The 27,320-nt window shown below is 43.5% G+C and overlaps 1 protein-coding gene and 1 long non-coding RNA gene across 2 annotated transcripts in view; one reads left to right on the top strand and one right to left on the bottom strand.

The window, feature by feature from the left end:
• ELL (elongation factor for RNA polymerase II) overlaps window positions 1-23,530 on the top strand; it is a 57,136-nt gene extending 33,606 nt beyond the window's left edge. Inside the window, exons 4-12 of the mRNA XM_039334697.1 lie at window positions 198-361; window positions 4,050-4,303; window positions 5,434-5,558; window positions 10,292-10,388; window positions 12,603-13,071; window positions 18,424-18,490; window positions 21,109-21,280; window positions 21,474-21,518; window positions 22,951-23,530. Of these exons, the coding sequence (XP_039190631.1) occupies window positions 198-361; window positions 4,050-4,303; window positions 5,434-5,558; window positions 10,292-10,388; window positions 12,603-13,071; window positions 18,424-18,490; window positions 21,109-21,280; window positions 21,474-21,518; window positions 22,951-23,067 (1,510 nt within the window). The 3' untranslated portion in view covers window positions 23,068-23,530. The remainder of the gene's footprint in view (window positions 1-197; window positions 362-4,049; window positions 4,304-5,433; window positions 5,559-10,291; window positions 10,389-12,602; window positions 13,072-18,423; window positions 18,491-21,108; window positions 21,281-21,473; window positions 21,519-22,950) is intronic.
• LOC120304303 lies at window positions 285-7,457 on the bottom strand. The gene is made up of 3 exons (XR_005555692.1): window positions 7,074-7,457; window positions 3,628-3,724; window positions 285-420 (listed from the first exon to the last, which is right to left on the bottom strand). It is a non-coding gene; the product is annotated as an uncharacterized LOC120304303 (long non-coding RNA).
• Window positions 23,531-27,320: the final 3,790 nt, after the last annotated feature.

The raw sequence follows: 27,320 nt of genomic DNA, 5'->3' as shown, positions 1-27,320 counted from the left end.
CAGTGGCTGGGGTCAAAACAATTTACTTTCAATGGGATAGTGTGTGTGTGTGTGTGTGTGTGTGTGTGTGTGTGAGAGAGAGAGAGAGAGAGAGAGAGAGAGAGAGAGAGAGAGAGAGAGAGAGAGAGAGAGAGAGAGAGAGATTGTGACAAAAGCTTAATTTCTGACTCCCCCCCCCTTTTTTTTTTTTAATACAGCAATGGTAACATTCAGCTGGATTGCCTTGGCAGCATCCAGGACAAAATCACTGTCTGTGCCACCGATGAATCCTACCAGAAGGCAAAGCAGAGCATGGCCCTGGTGGAAGAGGAGACACGGAGCCGGGGTGCCATTGTCATCAAGCCTGGAGGGCGTTACGTTGGTAAGTTTGAGGCTTTTTTGTTTTGCACACAGGGAGACGCATGTGAATTCAACACCGACCTGGAAAGTGAATAGTGAAAAGTTGCATATATAGCCATTAGTCGGTAGTAGCATTGGAGATTATAGACATTTCCTAAACAAGTGCAGGATAACATTTACAGAATCCTGTTGTTTGTGATTATTTAGAACAGAGTTTGTTAAACTAGGCAACTTCAAGTTGTGTGGACTTCAATTCTCCAGCCAGCTAGAATCAGGAAGTTGAAGTCCACGTATCTTAAAATTGCCAAGTTTGAAAAACACTGGTTTAGAGGTAATCCAGCAGCATGCGTTGTTTGTTTTTCTAAAAACAGGAAGGAAAAGTGCATCGAGTAGCAAATAATGGAGACACAAACAGTTAATCAGCCTTTCTTCCTACCATGCTGACTAGAGAATATTGGCTTTAGTCCATACAGCTGGATGGCATCCAGATTGGTAGGACGTTGGCCCAGTAACTGCTTCGCGCCCACCACCATTCCACTCTTCCTTTCATCAAAAGCAAGAGTCAGAATCTTGCACAGACTCCTGTTCATCACCTAGAGCAGGGGTCTTCAAACTTGACCCTGTTATGACTTGTGGACTTCAACTCCCAGAATTCCTCAACCAGGCACGCTGGTTGAGGAATTCTGAAGGTTGAAGTTCACAAGTCATAACAGGGCCAAGTTTGAAGACCCCTGACCTAGAGTATTTCCAACAAAGGGTTCCCAGTATAGAATTTTGAGAACCACCTGACCAGATAGATTAACCCCAAAGGGGCTGGAGGGCAGTAGCACACATTCACTAGATGCATCATCTCTGATCTCTTGCCTCAGAGCCCAGGAGAGAGATCTTCCCAACTTCATGACTTGGCCTGTATTTCCCCCTCATCCTCAGCGAATCTGAACTTAGAAGCTGTAGGGGTTTATCAGCTGTGGTTGGCAAGATATCCTGACTCATCATTTTCTGAGTCAGTTGTACATTTCAACCAGACCAAAAGTCAAGCATTCAGGAAGGAAGTGTGGTCTGTTCTTCTGGGGAAAGCACAAGGGGTTTGCTGGAGCAATGCTTATCAGAGGAGCAGTGGAAGAGGTTGACTTGCTGGTGGATGGGAAACTACGTGCCTTAAATTAAACCATAAGGTTGGACTGGGAGAATGTCTCCTCCCATGTGGGTGTGCCTTCCTGGATATGACTGCTTAACTGCTTGTGTTTCTCCTGACTTTTTTTTTTTTTTTTTTTACTGTCAGTTGAAGCTGGCCTCGGTGTGGTATTTTTTTTACACACGATGTAGCTGGAAATATATTGTTTTTTTCTAAAATAAATGCCTTTTATAAAGCTCCTCAACAATCTGTGCTCTGTGCTGAAACTGCCAAATCAAAGACAAACTTTATGTCACAGTTTTTTTTTAAAGGGTTAGATAAATGGGTTAGATGTTGAGATTCTAGAAAGAGTACAGAGAAGAGCAACAAAGATGATTAGGGGACTAGAGGCTAAAGCATATAAGGAACGGCTGCTAGAATTGGGTATGTCTAGTTTAACGAAGAGAAGGGGGGACATGATAGCAGTGTTCCAATATCTCAGGGGCTGCCACAAAGAAGAGGGAGTCAAGCTATTTTCCAAGGCCCCTGAAGGCAGGACAAGAAGCAACGGTTGGAAACTAACCAAGGAGAGAAGCAACCTAGAACTAAGGAGAAACTTCCTGACAGTTAGAACAATTAACCAGTGGAACAACCTGCCTCCAGAGGCGGTGAATGCTCCAACACTGGAAGTTTTTAAGAAGAGACTGGACAGCCATTTGTCCGAAATGGTATAGGGTTTCCTGCCTGAGCAGGGGGTTGGATTCGATGGCCTCCAAGGTCCCTTCCAACTTTACTATTATTACTACTACTACTACTACTACTACTACTATTATTATTATTATTAAATAAAGAGGCAAAAAGGCTCTTTTTATTAAAACATTGTTTTTCCCCCTTATTTGATTTTGCCTTTCAGGTGGCATTTATCCCATTGTCATATCTGAATCAAAATTAGGATGTTAGGGAACTTTTTTTTTAAATGAAACATTTTCAAAGCCCATATCTTGAATGTGAATATGGGGAAATTTCTGTGAAGGTCAAGCACTCTAGTTCAGAACTGGGACAGCTGTCCCCAATTTGTGGCATGTGGCATGCAAAATAGGGCTGGCTTCTCTCTCTCTCTCTCTCTCTCTCTCTCTCTCTCTCTCTCTCTCTCTCTCTCTCTCTCTCTCTCCCTCCCTCCCTCCCTCCCTCTCCCTCCCCCTCTGCTGGTGGCTAAGATGAGCAACAAATGAGAAGAATACACAGGTTTCTAGATAGCAGGCTCTAATAGCTTGTATTGATAATTTTGGAATGCTCAGAGACAATTCAGAATTATACACGAGAGCCACTATGGTGTAGCAGCTAAGTCACCAGATTAGAAACCGTGAGTCTGTGAGTTGTAGTCTCATCTTGGGCCAATCATAACACTTTCAGCCCTAAGAAAGAGGCAATGGCAAACCACTTCCAAAATCTTGGCGAGAAAACTACAGGATTCTGTCCAGGCAGTTGCCAGGTGTTAGCACTGACTCAAAGACATATACAGAGAGAGAAAAGTTCAGAGGCCGTAGGATCCCCTTAATTGGCTCTATTCTGATGGAGATTGGACAGGTATCTATCTAAGAAGTTACAGTTTGGATTCCTGTTTTGAATTAAGTGGCCCCTTCCAGCTTCAGGATTTTGTGATACTTTGAGACCAGAAGTCTTTGCAGCTGCTTTGGGGAACTGCAATCTAGCCTATCTAAAAAGCTACAGGTTGGAAAAAGCTAGGGTTAGCGTCTTGCATCACAGCAGCATTGCCTACTGGAGGGAAAAAAGCTTAAAGCGGGCTTTGTAAAGTGAGGACTTACCCGCAAGAACTTGAAGAATAGACTACACTATTTACTACAATCAGAAAAAGAATAAGTGTGACTAGATTATTACAAACAGAGAGGCTGCATATATGCCAATGGCTAAATTGGACCAGCTGCCATTTATCATATTAATAATAGGAGATGAAAGGAACAATCTGGCTGCTGAGCTGATGTTCCTGCTGTTTGTAGAAATCAGAATTAAAGCTTTCATAGCTGAACTCTGTGGAAGTATTTAGTAATACAGGGAATGCCTAAGTTGGCATGAGGAGTTTGGAAAAGGTTCATAGCCACAGTGACATCTGCATTAGCCACAACAGCATAATATATGCTTTTAAGGAGAATTACCTTTGACATTGTTCAGAAACTTCAGCTGACTTGAAACCAGGCCACTTAGATAGAGGATGTGACTCTCTAGTTACAACAGCTTCATTGGTTCCTGATCCTGTTCAAGAGATAAAACAAATGGTTATGACTCATACAGTTCTATCTTTATAGCTAATCCTCACATTTCAATAGTTATAAATCTGCATTTTTGCTTCATCGCCATTCTGGTTGACCCAGCGCTGCCCATTTCTTATTCAAAGAAAGAATCACAACCTCAAAAACTGCAGAAGTAACTTAGATGTCAATAAGTGTGCTTTGTTGAATATGCTAAGTGTTTTTATAGGCTGTATGAATATTAATTTCAGGCTGACTTTGTCTGGAAAGAATAAAACAGCTCCAAGCTCCTGTGTTCTCTTCTTTTCCCCAATTTCCTCAATCCATAGGAAAGACCGTTAAGATGCGTAAGCCTGCACCAGGGGTGTCCGACACTGTTCCCTCACGGATACGCCCAACACCTGTCAACCTCGCCAGTGCCATCAAGAAGGGCAATAGTGCCGTCTCCCAGAGGCCTTTCAAAGATCGGGTGATGCACTTGCTGGCTCTCAAGCCTTATAAGAAACCAGAACTCCTCCTTAGGTTGCAAAAGGATGGCCTTTCTCTGCAAGATAAGGATTCCTTGGACAGCCTCTTGCAGCAGGTAAATTGATATTTCAGATATTGTTATAAAACGCCTACGTGCACCTGTGGTCAGCTGTTGAAGAAATGGAGTAATTTTCATTCAGGACAACCAGAGGTTGTTCACTAAATTATCCTAATAATTTAATCCAGCTTCAGTAACTTTAAGACCTATGGACTTCAGCTCCCAGAATTCTGTCTGAGAGTTGATGTCCACAAATATTAAAGTTGCCAAGGCTGGACACCCCTGATCTAAATGAAGCGTCCCCACGTAGAAGCTGGAGACTAGGGAAAGGCCACTGTCTCATTCTTGCTCATTGTTGATTGTTGTTAGATGCTTAATAACATATTAGATGAGTGATATTTTAGAAAACATAAGAGTGTACTGTACAGGTAACTTACTCAACTTATGACCAGTCACTTAGCCACTGTTCAGAGTTATGATGGGCATGACCACGTTTTACAATGGTTTTGCTGGCACTTCCAGTTTTTGGGGTAAAATTGCGAACAATGGTGCTTGCTTAACCGTGGCATTCTTTTTACAACTGCCACAAAAAAGATAGTAAAATTGGGTCAGCCACATGATTGACTCCTTTTATGACCATAATGGGCAAGTCCATTACAGTCATATCTTGAGGACTACATGTAATCAGGAGAAGTGGGAGAAGACTACTGTATATTTATAACTCTGAGCAGCCCTTCTATGCTGCTCTTACCTTGCTTCTTTGCTCGTACCAAGGTGCACATTCATTCTCTCCTCTCAGTAAAAGATTACTCAAGGAGCAGAACAAATTACAGAGGGATTTTCCTCAAAATTGTAGTCTTGTTGTTCCAGTTCTTAAAATCTTGTCTTCTTTCTCCAGGCAGCCAAGAAGTGCAGAGTTAGACTGTGAAGCTTTTGTTCCACATTCATGAGAGCTAGAACCTTTTCAGGCTCATAAGACAAGCCTTTTTTTAAAAAAAATGCTGAATCCTGCTCTTAACAGATGATTTGGCAAAACGCAAAAGGACCCCACAGATGTGTGGTTTTTCATGCCTCCCTGGTGCAATTAAGTCCTTGTCTGATGCTTTTAGAGGGCTGCAATTATACTTGGTCTCTCTGGCTTCCATCCAGTGTATTTAAACTCCTTTTCCTTCTGACCTGACCCACAGGTTGCAAACATGAATGCCAAAGACAGCACATGCACCCTGAAAGATTATCTTTACAAAGAGGTGCAGAAGGACTGGCCTGGCTACTCAGAAGGAGACCAACAGCTGCTGAAGAGGATCCTTTTCCGGTAGGAGCTCCGGGGTCTCTTTCAGAATGAGTTAACGTGTTTTAATTGTACCTCAATTTATTTATTTGTCCATTGGCTTATTTGTTTGTGTCTCATTCCTTGAAGACTCTTGAGTTGGCTTATAGATTAAAAGAAAAAGCAATACTTATAAAAAGAGATCACAGCCAATCGAAGGAGCAAAACACCCCATCCGTAAACCAAATCTTAAATAGAGGCTGCACAATCATCTAGTTCCAAGGCTGAGGAGAATAACTAGATTTTTAGTAGTTTCTTGGACATCATAAGGGTGGGAGCTGCATGGATCTACATGCCTGGAATTCAGGCACTGCAACAGTATAGACACTTCCTGGATCCCGTAAGATGACACTCTTTGGTCAATAGGATCCAGCATATACACACCCCGCTTGATTTTACTGGCTGAGTAGAATCAAGAAGTATAATACCGATCCAGTGGTCACTAAAAGGTTACTTCCTTCCGCCACCTTGGTCATTAATAAGTTTCCTCATTTGTTTTTGTTTTTTTCTCGGAATCTGCTTTTGGAGAATATTCTCTGGCAATTACAGGCAGAAGGAAGATTGAGGTCTCCTTTTGGAGACTCCCCGTCAACATGACAAAAATGACAATATTTTTCGCTTTCAAAGTTAACATCTTAGGGTAGCTCACGTCTGGTCTCGGATGAGACCAGCGATAGTTCACACTGGCGCAACCTATTAGTGCAGTGGTTCTCAACCTGTGGGTCGGGACCCCATTTGGGGTCGAACAACCATTTCACGGGGGTCACCAAACAACGCAGTCCGCCATTTTTTCCCCTTTTCCTTAGCTGTGCTACTCCCTTTTATTCTATTGGCTTTTGAAAGCCAATAGAATAGACTCTCTTGAATAGAGTCTAATTCTATTGGCTTTCAAAAGCCAATAGGAATTGTCCAGGCTGTCTCTGCCCTGCTGAGCCCGCCAAAAGTCCCATTCTGCAAACGGTGCTGCACCAGTTGAGTAGTCCTCGACTTACGACCGGTTGAGTAGTCCTCAACTTATGACCGGTTGGGGGTCACGGCATTAAAAAGGTTGAGAACCACTGTATTAGTGCCTCCGCTCCGGCCATCTTTTAACAAGTTGCCTTTAGGGATTGCAAGGGAAGCATGTTCTTGAGGGGAACAACCATTTTAAGAGAGCGGAAGTCACAAAGGCCAGGTTTGCTGTGTCCTTTACTCTTGCCATCGTTTTTCATGGAGTTGTGAGATGGTAAATCCAGACATCACTCTTGGCTGGCCATGCTGGCTTGAGCAGCTTTTGTGTCTCGCTCCTTGAGGCCTCCGAGTGGCCTGAAGTTCTACAATGTCCGGAAATGCACAGATTTTCCCATCCCAACTAAAAGTATATTTGGCCTTCCTGGGAACTGCAGATTGCTCTCCGGTGGAATATAAACATGTATAGATAGTCCTCAACTTAAGACTGGCCACTTAGCAACCATTCAAAGTTATGACAGATCCCCCCACCTCCCCCCAAAAGGTACTTACCCATTTTCAAAGTTCTGATGGCCACATGCACACACATTCCTGCAATCGCATGGTCACATTTTGGGTGTTTGGCAACCGACTCACTTTTATGGCTGTTTGCAGCATCCTGCGATCATGAGACCATAATTGTTTATGTTTTTTGCCCTTTTCTGGTGTCTGTCTCTGAGTTCTGGCAAAAAAAAAATGCCCATTGGAAAACGGATTCACTTAATGACCACTGTGTTTGCTTAATGACCACTGCAAAATGGGGCATGGTCATGTGGTGATCCACTTAAAAAGCATGACTTGCTATCATAAATTCCAGGCTCAGTTACAATCGTACATCAAGGACTACCAGTAAGACTTTAGAACGGTGTTTCTCTAGCTTGAAGATGTGGGGATTTGAACTGCTGGAGTTCCCTAACCCAAGGGTAGGCAACCTTGGCTCTTTTATGACTCGTGGACTTCAGCTCCCAGAATTCCTGAGTCAGCTATGCTGGGAATTCTGGGAGTTGAAGTCCACGAGTCATAAAAGAGCCAAGGTTGCCTACTCCTGCCCTAACCAGAGTGCTGGGAATTGAAATTCACAAATCCTCAACATGCCAGGGTTGAGAAATGCCATTTTAAAAACCTCAGTTTGAATTTGTAATAGCCCAGGATTGAGATTGACAGAGATTAAGCCCAAGAATCTGTTGTTAAATTGTATTTCCAAGTATCCCTTAGCAGATCGTGCCGACTTAAGAATTCTAGGAATTGTTCCACAACATTCCATATTCCTCAATCATCTTCATTGTGTTCTAGATCAATATTTCTCAAGCTCGGCAACTGGTTGAGAAAGGCTGCTCTAGATGCCTGGGAAAATAAGCTTAGAAATCTATGGTTAAAAATCTGCATGAAATTGCAGGATCCTTGGAAGTAATCAATCGTGATTTTCAGTTTTGGAGAATGGGCGAATTACAGCCCATTCCTCTTAGAGGCAAGCAAAATGGATCAAGAACAGAGTAAGAGAAGTTGAGCCAGTTTGCAAAACTTGTCCTTTTGCTTTTCTTGGGACAAGACACAGAATTATATTGTAATAACTGGAATATACTTTGTCGCCTTCTGGGCTTCTTTTGGTTCGTTTTTGTTTGCCCAGGCGGCTCCATCCGTTCCACTCTCTATTTTTAGGTTACTGCTTATCCACAGGCCAAAAAAATAAATACGAGAAGGAAGGGACATAAAAGTCGCCACCTCCTTTTCCTCTGGAGGACTTGAGTTGATACAACTGCTCCAGCCCATGCCCTGATTCTGTGCAGTCTGTGTATAATTTGTAATTTTCCATTTAATTATAATTCAGTAGTTGGGTTTCAGTGCCCATCAGTTCCCCTCATTTGCCAAAGAAAACTCCTGGACGTTCAGATTCTTGCTAAACCAACAGCGTCTCTCCTCCGAGCCAGCTGGGTTTACAAACTGTGGAAACTGTTCAAACAGGACAGGAAAAAAGGAAAGAGAGTTCTTGTTTGCCTTAGCAAAAAAAAAAGAAAATGTGTGTGCGTGTGTGTGAATCAGATGAAAAACATGGCAATAGAAACAGAAGACATGACACATGGGGGAAATTGAGCCATCTCTTGCTTAATTAGCATCGAGGAAGAGCAGCATTTGTACGAGTCCTGTCTGTTTCCTGTGCATGCATGCACGCACACCAGCACACATCCTTGTACAACACAGGGGAACTCCCAGAGCCTAGCCAGGTGAACACTTACCTTTGCCTTTGTTTGCAGTTGCTGAAAAAGCCTTCCTGTCCTACAAAATGAATTGCCTTTGCTGGCTTTCTGGTCAGGAAAATCCATCCAGCATTGGAGTAAAAAATATGGTCAGCCTAAAATGTAATCTTCACTAGAGAACCCTTGAGTGGGTCACCCTTTGAGAGAAAGGTAGTAAAGTCTGATGTGATCAGAATAAACACTAAAGTTAGGCTGGCTGTATTTTTTTTTATTCCAAGGCAGGATGATCCCATGAGATCAAAGAAGAGTTTATAGAACTTAAGAAGTCTGTATTAATTAAAAAGTTAGAACTTGCTAACAGTGAGGACAATTAACCAGTGGAACAGCTTGTCATCAGAAGTTGTGGGTGCTTTCATCACGAAGTTTTTAAGAAGAGAATGGACAGCCACCTGTCTGAAATGGTATAGAGTCTCCTGTTTGAGCAAGGGGCTGGAGTAGAAGACCTCCAAAGTCCTTTTCAAAACAGGAACAGGAATGCAGCACGATATAATACAGGTAGTCCTTGACTTACAACAGTTCATTTAGTGATCGAAGTTACAACGGCAGTGAAAAAAGTAATTTATGACCATTTTTCACACTTATGACCATTGCAGCATCCCCATGGATACGCGATTTATGTTTGGATGCTTGACAACTGACTCACATTTATGACGGTTGCAGTGTCCCCAGAGTTACGTGATCTCCTTTTGCGACCTTCTGACAAGCAAATCAACGGGGAAACCAGATTCACTTAAGAACCCTGTAATTTAAGAACTGCAGTGATTCACTTAGTGACATAAATTTTGGGCTCAATTGTGTTCGTAAATTGAGAACTACCTGTACAATACGATACATGCTACGCTATAATGGCAAAGTGTGATTAGACACAGAAGGAATTTGTTTCCGGTGCATAAGCTCTCAGTGTATATGCAAAACAACAAAGTAATAATAATCATCATAACCAAGTAATCATCATAATTCATATATCATAAATAGAAAAATAATTGTAGTGGCAAATGAACTTACTCAATAATAAGTCAGTATTTACTTAAGCTGATAAACAGAAGGACCTCAGACAGGCAAAAAAGCAGTGAGAATGGGAGTAACTGTCAACTTCCTGCCAGCTTCCCCACTGGTTTTGTGGGAAGGTGGCAAGGAGCATCAGAAATCACAACCGCGCGACTGTGGGGATGGATGCTGCAGTGCCCACCACTTTGTGAATAAAACCGAACATTGTGGAAATGTCAAAACCACAGGAGTAGTGGGTCGTGGATTTTTACTCATTCTTTAAGTTAGGAGATTTTAGGTTGCTTGAGAGGTTTGGTCATACGTAGAGAGGTATGTAGTAAATGCCTTCCACCATTAAATGGAGGGTTTTTTTTAAAAAAAAAAAACATTTGGCACTTTGATCCAGAATGTTTTAACTTGCTCCTGGCTCAGTGGCTTCGGTCGTTGATGCTTTCCTTGAGAGCCAATGCTGGGCTGTTCTTTTTCCAGGAAACTCTGCCCACCACAGAATCCCAGCTGCGTCCCTGAGAATTCTGCTCCCAGCCCCCCAAGGGATACCGCAAACGTTTCCTCCTCCCCTCCTCAGGTAAGTGTGAAACTCTCACGGCTTACATATCATCCAGGATACAAGGCTGATGTACCTTTTCAGATTGATCAGGCAGTTCCAGTTCTGCATACACAAATAACAGTTGAAGGCCTTGCTGTTGTCTTAAAAACACACACACCCTTGTTCTAGTGAAAAGTTTCACTCAGAGACAGCGGTTGTGTAAAGGGGCTTTCCAAGCCCATGCTGGCTAGGCTTGGTGTGCCGCAACTGTTACCCCATATCTGCCTTCCTCCCACCTCCCATACTGTCAGAAGGTGGTTTGTAAGCAAGCCTTCATAACTCTGCTTCCTTGATGATTTGTGGCTGTCCACAGGTGAGTTCCAGTTTCCTCTCCAGCCTGGAGGCTGCAGGGGAGCTACTCACTGGCCCCTCCCTCCTTCGTGGGAAATAAGGCTTATAAAGGTTAATTGTAAAGGTAATCACAATATATATAAGCTAAAAATTTATCGATGAATGTAATAAATATGTTCTTATTTAGCGGCAATAAAAAATTAGCTTAAATAAGAGATAGTAGATATTAAGAGAAGAGGAGAGGAAGTATTAAATATTGAAATAAGAAAAATTTTGGTTACTAAATTTTAAGATATTTGGAAATTTATCAGAAAATAAGAATATTATATTGTATTATTAATTGGTTGATGTAAGATGGCGAGAATTCAAATACCGTACTTTCCGGCATATAAGACGACTTTCGCAAGCGTTAAAATCGGCGCCGAAGTTGGGGGTCGTCTTATATGCCGAGTTGTCTTATACGCCAGAATATAGGTAGATAAGATGTTTATCCCAAACATTAGATCTTGTGATGAATTGTGATAAAAGGAATTGTGATTATTTAAAAGTTGGAAATTATAAATACTAAACGTTAAATTTAAATATTAATGGGAAACTAAAAATTGGGGGAAACAAACCAGGGCATTGATTGGCCTAAAAAGATTGAATGTTAAGACAACTAGGATATGTATAAACAAAAATTATTGATAAATGTAAGAAAGTTATTTTTATTTAATCGATATAAGAATTGTATTAATTTAAATACCATACAGTAAATACCAAGGGGAAAAGAGAGGAAATGTTTAATGTAATAGTTTGAGATCTGTACTAAAGATATTTGTATGTTATTGGATTATTGACCAATTCAGCCACCACGTTGCTTTTAGAAATTAGAAAATCAATAACCAATATTTTTTTTTTTCAAAAAATAAAATAAGGCTGTCACCTTCCTCAACGACCAAGCTACTCCACTCTTTCTGACATCAAGAGCTGAATCAAAGGCTTTGGCTGCATGTTCCATGAGATTTCTTGCTGTTTCTTTGCAAGAAGAGATTGATGGTGGAGGATGATCTTCCCCCACCCCAAAAAACCCAACCCCGGGCTCAGTCCTTAGAAGAGTTCTGGAGAGATCTTGAGCAGCTCTGCTCAGAACACTTTCCGTGACTGACACTGAAAGCTGTTGTGGTCAGGCTGGTAGGACATGGCTAAAGGAATGGGTACTTTTATCTAGGAAAGTGTAGCTTTCCACTTCCCCGATTGTCTGTGGAGATTCTCATCAGCCAGTCATGGCTGTCCCAGAGGGGCTTTCCAAAAGGCAACTGGGCTTTCTGGGGTATTTTTTTCCTCGAAAATGTTTTGCTTTTTTTCCAAGAAGCTTCTTCCGTTCTAGTTTCTGTTTCAACTTCCCTGTTTTAAACTTATGTCCGGTTTATCTTTGGACCAGCGTTTTTCAAACATGCCAACTTTTAAGATAAGTAGCCTCCAGGTCCCAGAAATCTGGAAGTTGAAGTCCACACATCTTAAAAGTTGCCAAGTTTGAAAAACGCTGCTTTGAACACATGTACACAAAAATATATGATGAATAGTCCATACGTTACAAACCTGCCCAAATGCCAAAGGAAGAGACACCTATAGAATGTCAGGGAGGCACGCTTGGGCAGGAGAAATCTGTGAACAGAGGGAAAGCACTATAACACCAGAATAGCGATATTATTGGCACTTGTTTTTTTTTTTGTTTTGTTTTTTTTTCTTTTAGGGAAAAAAAAAATCAGTAAATGCCAAAATGAACACAAACGTGGCCTTGTATTGCCCCCTAGTGGCAATAAATATTTTTTATTCTCGGATAAGTCCAGTTCTTCATTTTTGTATGCTTTTTAAAACATTGCTTTCATTATTAATCTTGTTTCTATTTCCTTTCCTTAGAAGCGACCCCAGCCCCTGGACTTTATTGACCCCCTCACCAACAAAAAGCCAAGGATCTCTCACTGTGCCCAAAGGACTCAGCCCACTTTCAATGGCAAACTCAGCTCTGCCAATGGGAAGGAGACCTCTTTGCCCACCATGGTGGCGGCTGATTCAGTCAGCTCTAGCTCTCTTTTGCCCACTCTGGAGCTACCTAGGCCTCACGACCCACTTGCTGATGTTAGCAATGATCTAAACCATAACGGCAAAGACTTTGAGATGGCAGAGCCGGCCGAAAGGCGGACAGCAAGCCGGTCGGCCGCAACCCCAGCCCAGACGAGCAAACACAATTGTGTTCCGCACTCAAAATCCAGGAAGAAGAAACATAAGGAACGAGAAAGGAAGGAGGAGCAGCAACAGGTCCACGAGAAGCCAAACTGTGAACTAAAAAAGGGTGGCTCCAAAATGAGCCCCTCACAAGACAGCGCAGGTGAGGATGGGACCCAGTAAGGGAACTGATGGATTTGGTGGTGTGTCAGATTCAGGGGCAACAAGAGACTTCGTAACATCTGGGACAGCTTCTGTGGCATCTGTCTACAGCAGTGTTTCTCAACCTTGACCATTTTAAGGCATGTGGACTTCAACTCCCAGAATTCCACAGCCAGCATTGCTGGCTGTGGAATTCTGGGAGTTGAAGTCCACATGCCTTAAAATGGTCAAGGTTGAGAAACACTGGTCTACAGCTCTTTAACAAAGCTGAATCTCCCTCTGTGGTCAGGCAGCAGCTGTGTAATCCCAGGAAAAGACATGTTTAGTTTAAGGCAGGGTGTCCTAACAATATAGATATATGATACTGGTGTATCTACAGATATATGATATCTGCATCCTTTGGGTGCAAACCTAAGCAAATATACAGAGGGAGACAGTAGGAGTATTGGCTCGTAAAAGTATAATTGCTGGGTGGTAGTGATCTTGGTTTGAATATAAATCATTCCTTGTTCAGTCCATGATACCACAAATAAAAGGAACAAGGAACAGGTAGTGAGAAATATGCTTCTCTAGACTTTGAAAAACTGCTGCAAACCTGCAGAGATGAGACAGAGGTAGACAAATCAGTTGGCTGGCCAGTCGGAAGGCAGTTTCTTTTGTGATCATTCCTCTAGACCAGTGGTTCTCAACCTTTCTAATGCCACGACCCCATAATACAGTTCCCCATGTTGTGGTGACCCCAACCACTTAAACATCACCGGGTGCCAGGGGCGTGGCCAAAGAAAAGGGGGGGAAAATGGCGGACAGCCTTGTTTGGCGACCCCCGTGAAATGGTCGTTCGACCCCAAATGGGGTCCCGACCCACAGGTTGAGAACCACTGCTCTAGACTCCACACAGAATAGGAATTTGTGATTGTGTTATGTTAGTCCTCCTGCCTCGTAAGCTGCTTCATTTTGTTGGTCTTTGGCTTAAAATCCAGCACACAGAAGGCTGGTGGCTGTGCTGTCCTCCACATAAGTATTTTGACCTATCCGGTGCATTTTGACCCTCCAAAGTCCCTCTTTGATGGTGTGGGAAGTGTGGAATTGCAATCCAGATTATCTTTTACATCCTGCTAATCAACTGCAGTAGCTTTGTTCCTTTTAATCTGAAGCAATCTAAAAGTTGCAAAATGGACAAACACTCAAGTTGAGTGGCTAGCGTTTTCAAACTGTGAATACCACAAAAAGTACAAGGAAGGGGAAAGAGGCTTGAATCCTGATGTGGATGAAGATTCTCAGTCATCCAGGTAGAATTGTCTGGAAGTTGAACTGTGGTAACGGGACTTGTTTTCTTTTTTCATTTGAAACATTTTCCTGCTTATCCAAGTAGCTTCTTCAGTTTGATTTAAGTTTGTTAAGGGAACCCATCAAAGTCCCCCAGGGTGATTTTATTTCTTACCTAATCTGAATAGGCTCATTAGGAGTGAATAAGCAGAGAGTTGTTGAAAAATCTCATTTAACAACTTTACAATAAATCTCAGATGGTATAGAAGAATTGTTTACTTTTTATTTTAAGCTCCGTTTTCCCATACATGGATATCCATCGTTGTAGCATGGACTAGTCTTGTTCAATTGGCCTTTTATAAAGTCTATAACCAAATCACCTTCCAGTCTTAAATCTCCAATTCCTAAAAGTGACCATGTTTTTATAGACCAGCCTCACTTTGGATCCGTAAGAGACAATCAGCATTAGAAATAGTGCTAACTACTAGTTTTTATATTTAATTGTGATAATAGGAAGTTGCTTTATACTGGAGTGGCATATCTAGTCGAATCAGAGGCTTCATAACAGCTTCTGATTCCTCCAGGGATAACAATTACTGCTGAGTTATTCTACCAAATGTGATAAAGCCTAGGATCTCCTGTGCTCCAGAAACGAATGGAATAAATGTAAAGCCTTGGTATTTTAAACTATTGCAAACTACAGCCTGGAGTTGTGATCAGCCTTTCTGATCCTTAATTTGTTTTTTGTCCATATCTGAACCAAAAATGGAATTCAGAGTGAATGTTCACTCAGGAATGTTCTCTCAGAGGTGTCCAACCGTGGCAACTTTAAGAGTTGTGGAGTTCAACTCCTAGAATTCTTGAGCCAGTTTAGCTAACTGGGGAATTCTGGGAAGTGAAATCCACATATCTTAAAAGCTGCCAATGTTGGACACCTGCGTTCAAGGCAGTACTGATACTAAACTTCCCCCTCTTTAACGAGCCGTGAGTATCTGAATTATTTTTTTCTGCACAACATTTTATTTTTATTTTATTTTATTTTTAAAATTTATAAGCCGCCCCACTCCCGAAGGACTCTGGGTGGCTAACAATAAAAAACCCATAAAACATAACAAACAACAATACAAAAACAATCATCCAGGGGTAAGGTTTTATAAACCCCAGGCCTGCCGGAAAAGCCAGGTCTTAAGTAGCTTACGGAAGACCAACAGGGTGGGAGCGGTCCTAATCTCCGGGGGGAGCTGATTCCAAAGCATGGGCGCCATCACAAAGAAGGCCCTCCTCCGCGGCCCCGCCAAATGGCACTGCTTGGCCAACGGGGCCCGAAGGAGGCCCAGCCTGTGGGATCTAACTGGACGTAGGGAACTATGAGGTAGTAGGCGGTCTCGCAAATAGCCTGGCCCTGAGCCATATAGGGCTTTAAAGGTAATGACCAACACCTTGAATTGGACCTGGAGACCAATAGGCAACCAGTGCAGCTCACAGAGGATAGGTGTAACGTGGGTGTATCGAGGAGCACCCACTATCACTCGCGCGGCTGCATTCTGGACCAACTGTAGTCTCCGAATACTTTTCAAGGGTAGCCCCATGTAGAGCGCGTTGCAGTAGTCCAAACGTGAGGTGACAAGGGCGTGAGTGACTGTAAGGAGAGCCTCCCGGTCCAGGTAGGGTCGCAACTGGTGCAACAGACGAACTTATGCAAAGGTCCTCCCAGCCACAGCTGTCAATTGATGTTCCAAATTCAGCTGTGGATCAAGGAGGACACCCAAGTTGCGAACCCGCTCTGAAGGGGGTATATTTTCCCCTGCAAGAGTCAACACTGGACAGTCGACATGATCCTTGGGAGGCAGCATCCAAAGCCACTCGGTCTTGTCAGGATTGAGCCTGAGTCTGTTAACCCGCATCCAGACCCTCACGGCTTCAAGGCAACGGCCCATCACATCGGCCGCTTCACTGAGAGAGCTCGGGGAGGAGATATATAACTGGGTATCATCAGCATACACCTCACTGTCCTCACCCAGCGGCGACCGACCCCTGTGCACGGGTTCCTCGGCCTTGGCTCCTGACCGAGATATTGTGAGGTAAATCCATCCCATGCCTCCTTCGTGTCTCGAATGTCACCCCCATCAGATGGATCGAACTGAGAGAGAGGAGAGCACCAAGACAGAGGAAAACCTCGATTGTACCCGGTGCCTTCGAGCGCCCATGATCATCGAAGGCCGCTGAGAGGTCAAGTAGCACCAAGACAGAGGAATAACCTCTGTCTCGGGCCCGCCAGAGATCATCCATCAGCGCAACCAAAGCGGTTTCTGTGCTGAAGCCGGGCCTGAAGCCAGATTGAAAAGGGTCTAGATAATCCGCTTCATCCAGAGACCGTCGGAGCTGGAGCACCACCACTCTCTCTACAACCTTCCCCACAAAGGGGAGATTGGAGACTGGACGGAAGTTATTTAAATCAGCCGGGTCTAGGGTAGGCTTCTTGAGCAAGGGCCTCACAACCGCCTCCTTCAGGGATTGTGGAAAAGACCCCTCCCTCAACGAAGCGTTGATCAACACCTGGAGCCAGCTTCGTGTCACCTCCTTGGCAGCCGAGACCAACCAGGAAGAACACGGGTCCAATAAACAAGTGGAGGCGCTCATTGCTCCCACCGCTCTGTCAACATCCTCAGCGGTCACAGACTCAAATTCATCCCATAAAACTGAGCTAAGACCTGCCCCAGTCATCTCGAAAGGCCCTGCCCAATCGGAGTCTAGGTCTGTCCGAATCCAAGCGATTTTGTCTGATAAGAATTGCACAAATTCCTCCGCTCTACCATGTAAGGGCTCCCCAGCTTCCCGAACATTAAGTAGGGAACGGGTCACCCTAAACAGGGCGGCGGGGCGAGATTCTGCAGACGCAATAAGTGCGGAAAAATGCGAACATTTTGCCGCTCGTATTGCCACTAAATAAGTCCTAATATAGGCTCTTAGAAGTGTCCGGTCGGATTCGGAGTTACTAGCCCTCCAGCGTCGCTCTAGATGTCTCTTCTGACGCTTCATCTCCCGTAGTTCCTCGGTAAACCAAGGTGCCCTCCGGGATCCACAATCACGGAGAGGTCGCAAAGGCCTGAATAATCCTGAATGGCATACAGAAGTAGCCCTATCCAGTCTAGCAGCCTACTTGCTAGCCATCTTGAGCCCTATTTTTTTAGATCCCCACTCTTGCATAAACAGATATTTCTTATTGATCCAAAACATTTTTATCTACATTTATTTAACAATTGTTAACAATATGTTTTTCAAGGGGTACTATTTTAGCTTATCCTAAAGCAGGAGTGTCAAACTCAATTTCATTGAGGGCCGCATCAGCATTGTGGTTTCCCTGGGGGGGGGGCGAGGGTGTGTGGTCAGAGTGGGTGCCAGCCTACTGGGTGGGTGTGGATGGAGTGGGGTGGGTGTGGTTTCGGCAGGCAGCGGGGTGCTCTCACGCTGCCTGCTGAAACTGGGCAGGTACGCACCACCCGGCTCATCTCTTGGCGCTGTGAGGAGAGCACCCCGCTGCCTGCCGAAACCCCTCCCCTGGAGCCATCAAGCCGGATATGTGAAGTAGGCGAGGGCCATTTGCTGGCCACTTCCAGACAATGGTCCATTTCTTCATTCCTCACAAAGGGTGACACCTCCCCAGCATGCACCCAGGGGTTGGGGCGGACACAGCAGGGGCTGGTTCCTCACTGTTCCCACACGGCCTTGTGGAGCTAAGACTGAATGCATTTCAGCATAGATGGCCACCACAAAATTGTACATTGGCTCCTGGATGGCCTGGGCCAGGGCCAAGACAGCAGGGGCCGTTCCCTCGCTGTTTCCAAGATGGCTTCACGGGCCGCATGAAACCACTTCATGGGCCGCATCCGTCCCCCGGGCCTTGTGTTTGACATGTCTGTCCTAAAGGGAATCCTGATCTTCATGAATTTCTGTCAGATTTGCCCACCATGTCCATTAAATCTTGGGAAGCTGTTTTAAAGCTTTTGAAGGTGATTTTTAGAGCATCGATCTGAGAATGTCAACAGTCCCATGACACCCTTTCTTTCTCCCTTTCTCCTCCTCCTAGGTTTAAACAGGACGTGCAACAGCTCCAGTGTCCCATCTTCTACATCAGGGAGGCCAGACTACTTGCTGTAAGTGTGGAGGGATCGGGGCTGTTGTACTGAACAGTAAAAGAGTGGCTGTTGCGTCAGAACTAGTATGAGCACTTGCATCTCATTAAAGCTGCAAAATTACTTTTCAGCATGCAGAGACCTGAAAAACAAGAGCTGTTTTCATTATAAGCCATGAGCTGCTGTGCTTGAACAAATCCAGAAATATCTCTTCCAATGACTATTGAAGCAGAGAGAGGTAGTCTCTGACTTAAAACCGTTCGTTTAGCAACCATTTAAAGTTGCAGTGGCACTGAAAAAAGTTACTTACGATCAGGCATTGCACTTAACAACCGTTGCAGCATACCCACAGTCACACGTGGTCCAAATTCAGGTGCTTGGCAACGGGCATGTGTTTACAACTTGCAAGTCCCGGGTCATATAATCGCCATTTGCGACCTTCGCAATCAGCTGCCCACAAGCAGCGTTACTGAAGGAAGTCAGTGTGCACTTAACAGCTGCAGGATTGACTTAACCAACAATGATTTCCTTAACAATCGTGCCAAAAAAAAAAAAATTATAAAGTCAGGCACAACTCACTTAACCATCTTGCTTAGCAGTGGACAATCTGGTCTCAATTTCAGTTGTAAGTTGAGGACTTCTTGTATAGGTGATAAAATTCGGTTTAGGATTTCCCTTCATAAAGGAGCTAGTGCAGGGGTAGGCAATCTTGGCTCTTTTATGACCCGTGGCTCAGGAATTCTGGGAGTTGAAGTCCACGGGTCATAAAAGAGCCAAGGTTGCCTACCCCTGTGCTAGCCCAATGTGCCAGCAATAGATAGATGCATGTTTTATTGTTCATTGTTTATGGCTGGTTTGCCTTTTGTTTGTTTGTTTATAGCCTGCCTTTATTATTTTTACAAATAACTCAAAGTGGCAAACATATACAGCACACCTTCCTCCTCCTATTTACACTACAACCACCTTGTGTGGTGGGTTGTGCTGAGAGAGAGTGTGACTGGCCCAAAGTCACCCAGCTGGCTTTCATGCCTAAGGCGGGACTTGAACTCACAGTCTCTTGCTTTCTAGCCTGGTGCCTTAACCACTAGACCAAACTGGCTCTCTTTGTAATTGAGCAACTCGCCCCTCTATACATTTCCATTACATTCAGTTAAATTGTTCTGTTAATGGCCACCAGCACAGCAGCAAATATTATGAGCAGATGGTATTAGGTCAGCAGTTCTCAACCTATGGGTCGTGACCCCATTTGGGGTCGATCAACCATTTCACCGGTTGGGGGTCGCGGCATTAAAAAGGTTGAGAACCACTGTATTAGGTGAAGAATTGCTATACTTCCCTTTGTCTTCAGCTGCCTGTTAATCTTCTTGTTGGTTAATCCTGAAATATTACTCATCTGAATGCAGCTGCACCATCTGTTTGGCTAGCAATAGCGTAATATTGACTGTCAAGTTCTTACAACTTTCTAGTCATTAGAATCATCCCTTATCACTTGAGACTTTATTTCCACTGTTCTTTTGGGGCCTGATATCACACCAGCCTTCCTCACCATGAAGCTCTGGATGGGCTGCATTGCTCCCTAAGACCAAATACTCAGGGAAAGTAGCAGGCTGGGGAAGGTTACTATCAGTAAAGGTCATCCATTACCCTGGGTGTGGAAGGCTTAGGCCAATGATGGCGAACCTTTTAGAAACCAAGTGCCCAAACTGCAACCCAAAACCCACTTATTTATTGCTGGGTGGGCATGGCCCACTGGGTGGACGTGGCTGTGGTGGTCATGGCAGATTGAGTGGGTGTAGCCAAGGTGGGCGTGATCACTTCACTGTTGCTCGTGGGGAGGGACGCCTGTGGGGGCCGGGCAGGGTTGGGGGAGATCCAGGGGATCTCTGGCAGGTGGGGCAGTGGGCAGGAGGCTCGTGCTGCGGGGTGAGGCAAGGCGAGGCAGGGCGGGGGTGCCACTGTCACAGAGAAAGGTGAGCTAGGGGCCGGGGCAGCTGCTGCCTGATACCATCGGCCCCTGCCCTCAGAGGCCAGTGAGCGCATGGATGCTGGGATACATCCGGCCATGTGGGATCTTGGCAAGTTAGCAGGCAGCTGGTTGAAGAGGGATGGTTGCCGTCTCCAGGGCATGGCATGCATGCCTACAGAGAGGGCTCTGAGTGCCGCCTCTGGCACGTGTGCCATAGGTTCGCCACCACTGGCTTAGGCTTACAAAAGTAGGTGAAATGCAAATGCTATCTACAGGTAATCCTCAAACTTTATAACCGTTCATTTAGGACAGTTCAAAGTTACAACCTTCCTGGAGAAGGGAAGATACAACCCAGTTCCAGCCACGTTTATGGTCGTTTTGCACCTTCCTGCAGTCACGTGACTGCATTTTATGACATTAACTGGCACTCATTTCAGGTTTTTGATAAAACTGTGCCCATCGCAAGCCACGGGTTTGCTTTATGTTCACCACATTCACTTAACCACCACAAAAAGTCACAAGACCCAGTTGTCGCATGACTGATCCAATTTACGAAAGTCATGACTTAACCACCATAATGGGCAGACTCTATTAATAGTCGTAACTTGAACGGACTTCCTGTAATTGTTTCCTTCGGGATTATTTCATTTTTTCATTCTTATCGCTGCTCCAGAAAATACGGTGCCATCTCTTCCTCGGAGCAACGTCAGAGCTACAAGAATGATTTCAACGCGGAGTACGGCGAGTATCGTGACCTCCATGCTCGTATTGAGCGGATAACCCGACGGTTCATGCAGCTGGATTCAGAACTAAAGCAGCTATCTCAGGGCTCGGAAGAATACAAGGTGGGGAGCTCAGAGTGTTGGCCAACTTCAGCAGCTGGCCCTTCTGGGCAGTTGAAGAAGATAGAGAGGGAACCAAAGTATCTTGGCTATAAGCTAAGGCAGCCTCTTCAATCCACAGAGGCCTTTGCAGAAAGAAATCTGCAGAAAAGGTTTTAGAAATAATTGTAATACGTGACATATCATTCTTTTGCAGATTATCCACGATCAGATCTTGCAAGAATACCGAAAAATTAAAAAGGTGAGTCACTGAGCTTCTTGTTCAAAACCAAACGCGTTTTGAGGTGAGAGAGCCAGGGATAAAAAATCCTAATTTTCTCACTTGAGGAAACCTTGGCTTGATTGGAAGCAGCTTGGCTGAAGAAAACAGGGATCAAATTGGCTTTCCTATACTTGATTCCTTGCACAGTTGCAGCTCCCTCAGTGCCAGGGCCATCTGATTCCTGGATCTTGTTCTCTAGCTCATCTGGGGGAGAGCACCAAGTTAGAGAAAGCTTCAGTTTGGCCGGCTGTAAGAAATGGAGCCTGGCAACAGTTATCTGCCATAATGGCTAATTTTAAAATTTGAAAATCCCTTTTTTAAAAGCCATTTTTGAAAGACTATAGGTGGGGGTAGGATGAATGAAATGGAATCCCAAATTCTTGTGCCTGTCATTTGAATTCAACAGCATGCAAAAGGTATATTGCAGCTATCCAACAAACTACTAACTTTTAATATGATGATTTAACTCATAGTAAGCATTGCCTGTTGCTAGCTGAAGTGTGTCAGATGGCAGAAACCAGCAAGAGGTGGCCCTTATTTTTCTTGCTATCAGATGGCGGCATCTGCTCACTTTCCTTCCTTCTGTTTTGTTTTCTAGAACTCTTAACTCAAGTTGGACAGGCAATTATTTGCCTGGTATTTTTATCCTAACTGAAGGCACTACCCCTCTCTCTCTCTCTCTCTCTCTCTCTCTCTCTCTCTCTCTCTCTCTCTCTCTCTCCCTTTAACCCTGGAGGTAGTCCTTGATTTACCACTGGTCACTTAGCAATCATTTGAAGTTAAGACAGACTGTCTTGGGGCTGCTTCTGACCCAATCGAAAGTACCAAAGGTCAGGGGGGGAGCATGGTCATGTGGCTGAACTTTGGGCACATAGCAAGAGGCTCACATTTACGACCATTTGCAGCGTTCCAGAGTCATGTGATTCCATTTTATGATGGTTTCGTTGAATATTGGCACTTCTGGTTTTCTGCAAAACTGCACCCGTACCAAACCAATGGTTTGCTTAACGACTGTGAGTTTGCTTAATGACCACCACAAAATAAGGTCATAAAGTGGGGTTGTCCACATGATCAGGTTACGATCATCATGACTATCTGTAACTCAAGGTGACGAACATACATAATATTGTTTCCTCCTATTTTCCCCACAGCAATAACGCCAGTGGGGTAGGGTGGGCTGAGGAAGAAAGTGGCCCAAAGTCACGCATCTGGCTGTCATGCCTAACGCAGGACTAGAACTCTCAGTCTCCTGGTGATTGGCCCAAAGTCACCCAATCAGCTTTCATAACATAAGACAGAACTAGAACTCACAGTCTCCTGGTTTCTAATTCGGTGCCTTAACCACTAGCCAAACTCCCTTCCCTACTGTAACATAGTCAGCCTTGTTCTCTTTCTTTTTTCTCCCTTGCAGACTAATCCAAATTACAGCCAGGAGAAGAACCGCTGTGAATATCTCCACAACAAACTGGCCCATATCAAAAAACTGATCGCTGAATACGACCAACAGCAGTTTCAGTCTTGGCACTGAGCCTGGAGGCTGAGTGAGACACCCAGATGGACGTCAACCTGTGAACAAGTCCCACAGCGAGGGAGAAGTCAGTCTCCAGCTTCCTGGGCTCAATGACTCAAGGATTTAATCCCCGGGAAAAGTCCATCACTGTACTGTACACACCCAGGAACCAATGTGGCTTAATCTCAGCGTTTTAAACTCTGTCTCTTCCCAGATATTAAAAAAACAAAAAAAAAGTTAAAGAAAGGAAAGTTTGCTTATTCTTAGATGCCAACAAATGAGCCTTCCTCCCCAAGAATTGACTGCTCTTATTCTCCCCACACACCTCCAATTGCAGGTTCAGTTTAGAGTAGGAAACAAAGGGTTGTCTGGGCTCTGTTGCAAATTCTACCAGCTGGGGGAAGAGCTCATGTTCCTGGGGTGGGAGGGAACAACCACAAACCTGTCTGTCCGCTGTCCATTAAATTCTTGCATAACTCACTGTTTTCTTGTTTGTATTTCTGCAATCTCCCCTTTCCTTCCTGGCCAGGATTTAGTGAACCAATCAGAAGCCGGATGCTGCTTTATTGTCCCTAGCATGGCTGGCTATTGTCAGAGAAGTTTCTTCACCTTTCCTGCCTTCTCTATGCAGCAGCTTAGTTTTCTGAATTGCCGACTGACGGACAGAATCTGTATCTGGATATTAATTTTAAAGAGGGGAATCTTAGAATGAAGTTTGTTTCTCTGATCAAGATGAAGAGTCCCGTTTCACTGTGAATGATCCTCAGATCATTCTGTGGTCTCATTTGGTGGGATCCTTAGCCCCCCCCCCATAATAGCAAATAGTGGAGGGGGGGAAGGGAGGCCTGGTAAAGTGTGGGGTCTGAGCTCCCCCCCTTTTTTTAAACTGAACTCCAAAGGGAACAGCACAAAATCAAAGCTCATATTAGAGAGGATGCTTCTTTTCTGAAGAATATATCCAATTTGCCAGCCCAAAAAAACCAAAAACAAAGAGTTCAGGCAGAGGATTAAAAAGCACAATTCTGCATCTGCCTCCTCCCCTTTCTAATTTTGTCGTTGTGATTTTCTTCTTCTACATCTGCTGGAATTTGAAAGATATGCTTGAAAATATTTTGTGAAATGGACCATCCTGGTAGTTCTTTTGAATTCAGAACATATTTCAATTCAGGTTTTAGACAGATGTCTTGAGCTTGTGGCAGGACTATTTCCCAGCATGGATGAAGCAACATATTTTTTTATTCAAAATGTTTTGGTCGCCCCCAGATAGAAATGGCGCCCTGCCTGAGGTCGCCACTTTTCCTCCTGATCTTTTCCTTCGAGTTAAATCGCCCAAGATTAAAAAAAACAGTCTCTTTGCAGTTTTTCACTCTTGACCATTCTTGTGGGCAAAGATGGGAGGATTATTTGCCAAACACTTAAGATAAGGCTGGCTGAAGATAAGATTAGGAGCACTCCATCCTCTGCTTGTTTGTAAACAGATTTAGCGTACTGTCCATCCTGAACAGAGGCCACGGGTAGGAGATGATTTTAAAAGCCGAGATGCTAAACACAGTAACGGAGCAGATGGGAGTGGATGAACCTGGTTCTAGGCATATTACTCAGGCATTCAAATTAATATTCTTCTGCTGCAGTTCTTGTATTAGATTGAAATGCAAACATTTTAGCTTCTGTGGACTTTCCCAAATGCCAGTGGAATCTGGCCCCAAACTGAAGTCAAATACTCCTGTTATAGGAGTGTGAAGACTTTACACCCTGCTCTTAAATTTTTGTAGTTGTGAAAAAGATGTGACTTACGGGGGGGGGGGGGGGATTTTCAGCAGGCAATTTGTGTATTGTCATGAGGTGCCATTTCCTGTGAAACAATGCTGATCAGTTTATGAGGCATTGGCAAGGCGGAAAGGGAACTGTAGTATTTGTATCCTGTACAGGACTGGACTTCAGTCTTGTGTGCTCTAGTCCTTCTGTTTCTTCACATTATCCCATTTTAATCGGCACTTGCAACTTCTGACAATCCTAAATCCCTTACCATTGTAGGACTGGGCTATCACTGAGAAAACATCATAGCAACATTACAAGGGAATCCAGTTTATGACAAAAATAGTAATTGGGTCTGTTTCTTAATTTCTTTGAAAGCTCTTAATGGAGGTTGGTTGCAGACCACAAAACACATCCAATCTAAATTCCCTTAAATAAGGAACTGTGTGAAATGGAAGGGCTGTAAGTTGACTGTTCTCTCTTTAATCTTTGGGGGGGGGAATCTTGCAGAGGGGGGGACAAATATTTTTGGAGGGAAATTATTAAAAGAGGGATCTCGGTTCTTTATATGATAATCTGCTCAATATAATATTTTTGAAAATCAGAGTTGGATACAAAGATGTATTGTGTACATTACACAAGTGTGTGTATATAAATATAATAAAATATATATTCTGGAACTTTCTAGAATTTGGAACAGAGATTTAATGACTATCCAAAAGAGGGAAAGTACTGTGAGGTTCTGCTTTGCTGCTTCATTCTGAGACTGTTTAAACGAGCATAGTTTTGTTTTTTAATTTTAAAGATATGTTATCTGCTTTATTGCCATCATAGCAGTTTATAAAGCTCCAGGCAAATATTTCTGCAGGGGTAGGTGGAACTTTGTAAAACACCTCCCCTCAAAAGCCTATTTGAATATGATTTAATTTATTCATAACGTGTTTTTGTAATACTTGTACAATGACAAATAAAAAGATACTTTGAGCCATTAAGTTATTTACAAAAGAATTTTAAAAAAACAGTTTTTTTCATGCTGCCAAAATTATACTGTTTAAAATACCATTTTGGCCTTTTTCTCTTTTGAAAAAAATGGTGGTGAGGACCGATTCTTACACACAGAGGGGAAAATAAAATACAAAGCTGAATACTGATTTTTTTTATTTTTACAGCACATAATAAAATCATTGTATTGGAAATGCATACAGGCTTTTTTGACATCTGTGTCTCAGTGTCCCAGGTGCTGGGACCTTTTAAAGTTCATATGAATTTTGAGAGAATCTCTGGCTTTGGGATTTCTGTGATCTGAGGGGTCCTAGAAGTGAACATGTTGAATAGAGATCTATCCCACTTTCCATTAAAGAGTTCCAAGTAGGGTACATGGAACAATCTACCTGTTAGGAAGATTGGACCGACAAGAGAATGACTGACAGATTCAACCAGCATTCTTGTCAGAAATGTAATTTTTGACTATTCTTCACTACACTAGAAAAACTTGAGGTAATGGAAACTTAACATATAGTCCTCGACTTACAACCATTCATTTTTTTTCAACTTCAAAGTTACAACAGCACCGAAAAATGTTATGTCCTTAACCTAATGACCGTCGCATCACCCTTCCAATTACATGGTCAGAATTTGGGTACTTGGCAATTGGCATGTATTTAGGATGGTTGCAACATCCTTAGGTCATGTGTTCACCTACCCTGCTGTCTTCCAAGTAGTAGTCAATTTGGGGAAGCTGAATTCGCTTAACAAATATGTGATTCACTTAGCAACTGCAATGATGCACTTAACAGCCATCGCGAGAAAGGTCGTAAGGAATGCCTCACTTTGCCACCACCTTGCTTAGCAACAGAAATTCTGGTCCCAATTGTTGTAATTTGAACACTACCCCAACTTGCTCCACATCAAAAAGTTGCAACCCCAGAATCGGGGAGAGTTCAAGAAATAGGATTCTTAGGGGTTAACTTCACTGTATAGTCATTTTTTTTAGTTTATGTTCGAAGCTGACAATGCAGGGAGTATGAAAGGCTGATCAGAGCAAGAAGTTGAAAAAATGCAGAGGCATAAAGGTTTGGGGGGGTCAATATCCATTTTTTTCTCCTCCCACATTTGTGCTGTAATCTTATCTTCATGCTATGGACTTAATCACAGGCCTATTTCCCTATCTGCTTTAATGGGCACAAAAATATCCATAGATTTTCCCAAAGACGTGTCACAAAATTGTGATTTCTAATCATCCTGAAATTCACATTTTAAAATGCATCTTGGTAGGTACATTGAGTTTTAAAGCAGTTCTACAAAATTTGGAGAAGCATGGGCTCCGAGGACAAATACTGCTTCAATATTCACATTAGGCCAGAAAATGCCAGGTAGGTCAGTTGCTTTGAAATGGAGAATCAAAGCAAATATTCATGCTTTGTTTAATCTCTGCTCTGTTAACCCCTTTCAAAATATCACAACCAAATTGGGATGTACCCTCTGCTTGAGCACCCCCCAACCAAGAGTCATGTAGA

This window comes from Crotalus tigris, unplaced genomic scaffold, assembly GCF_016545835.1.
Source record: "Crotalus tigris isolate CLP2741 ecotype Arizona unplaced genomic scaffold, ASM1654583v1 scf7180000017633.3093840, whole genome shotgun sequence".
NCBI classification, from domain to species: Eukaryota; Metazoa; Chordata; class Lepidosauria; order Squamata; family Viperidae; genus Crotalus; species Crotalus tigris.
Note: the sequence above shows the minus strand (reverse complement) of the source record. Positions and strands in the feature narration are given on the sequence as shown.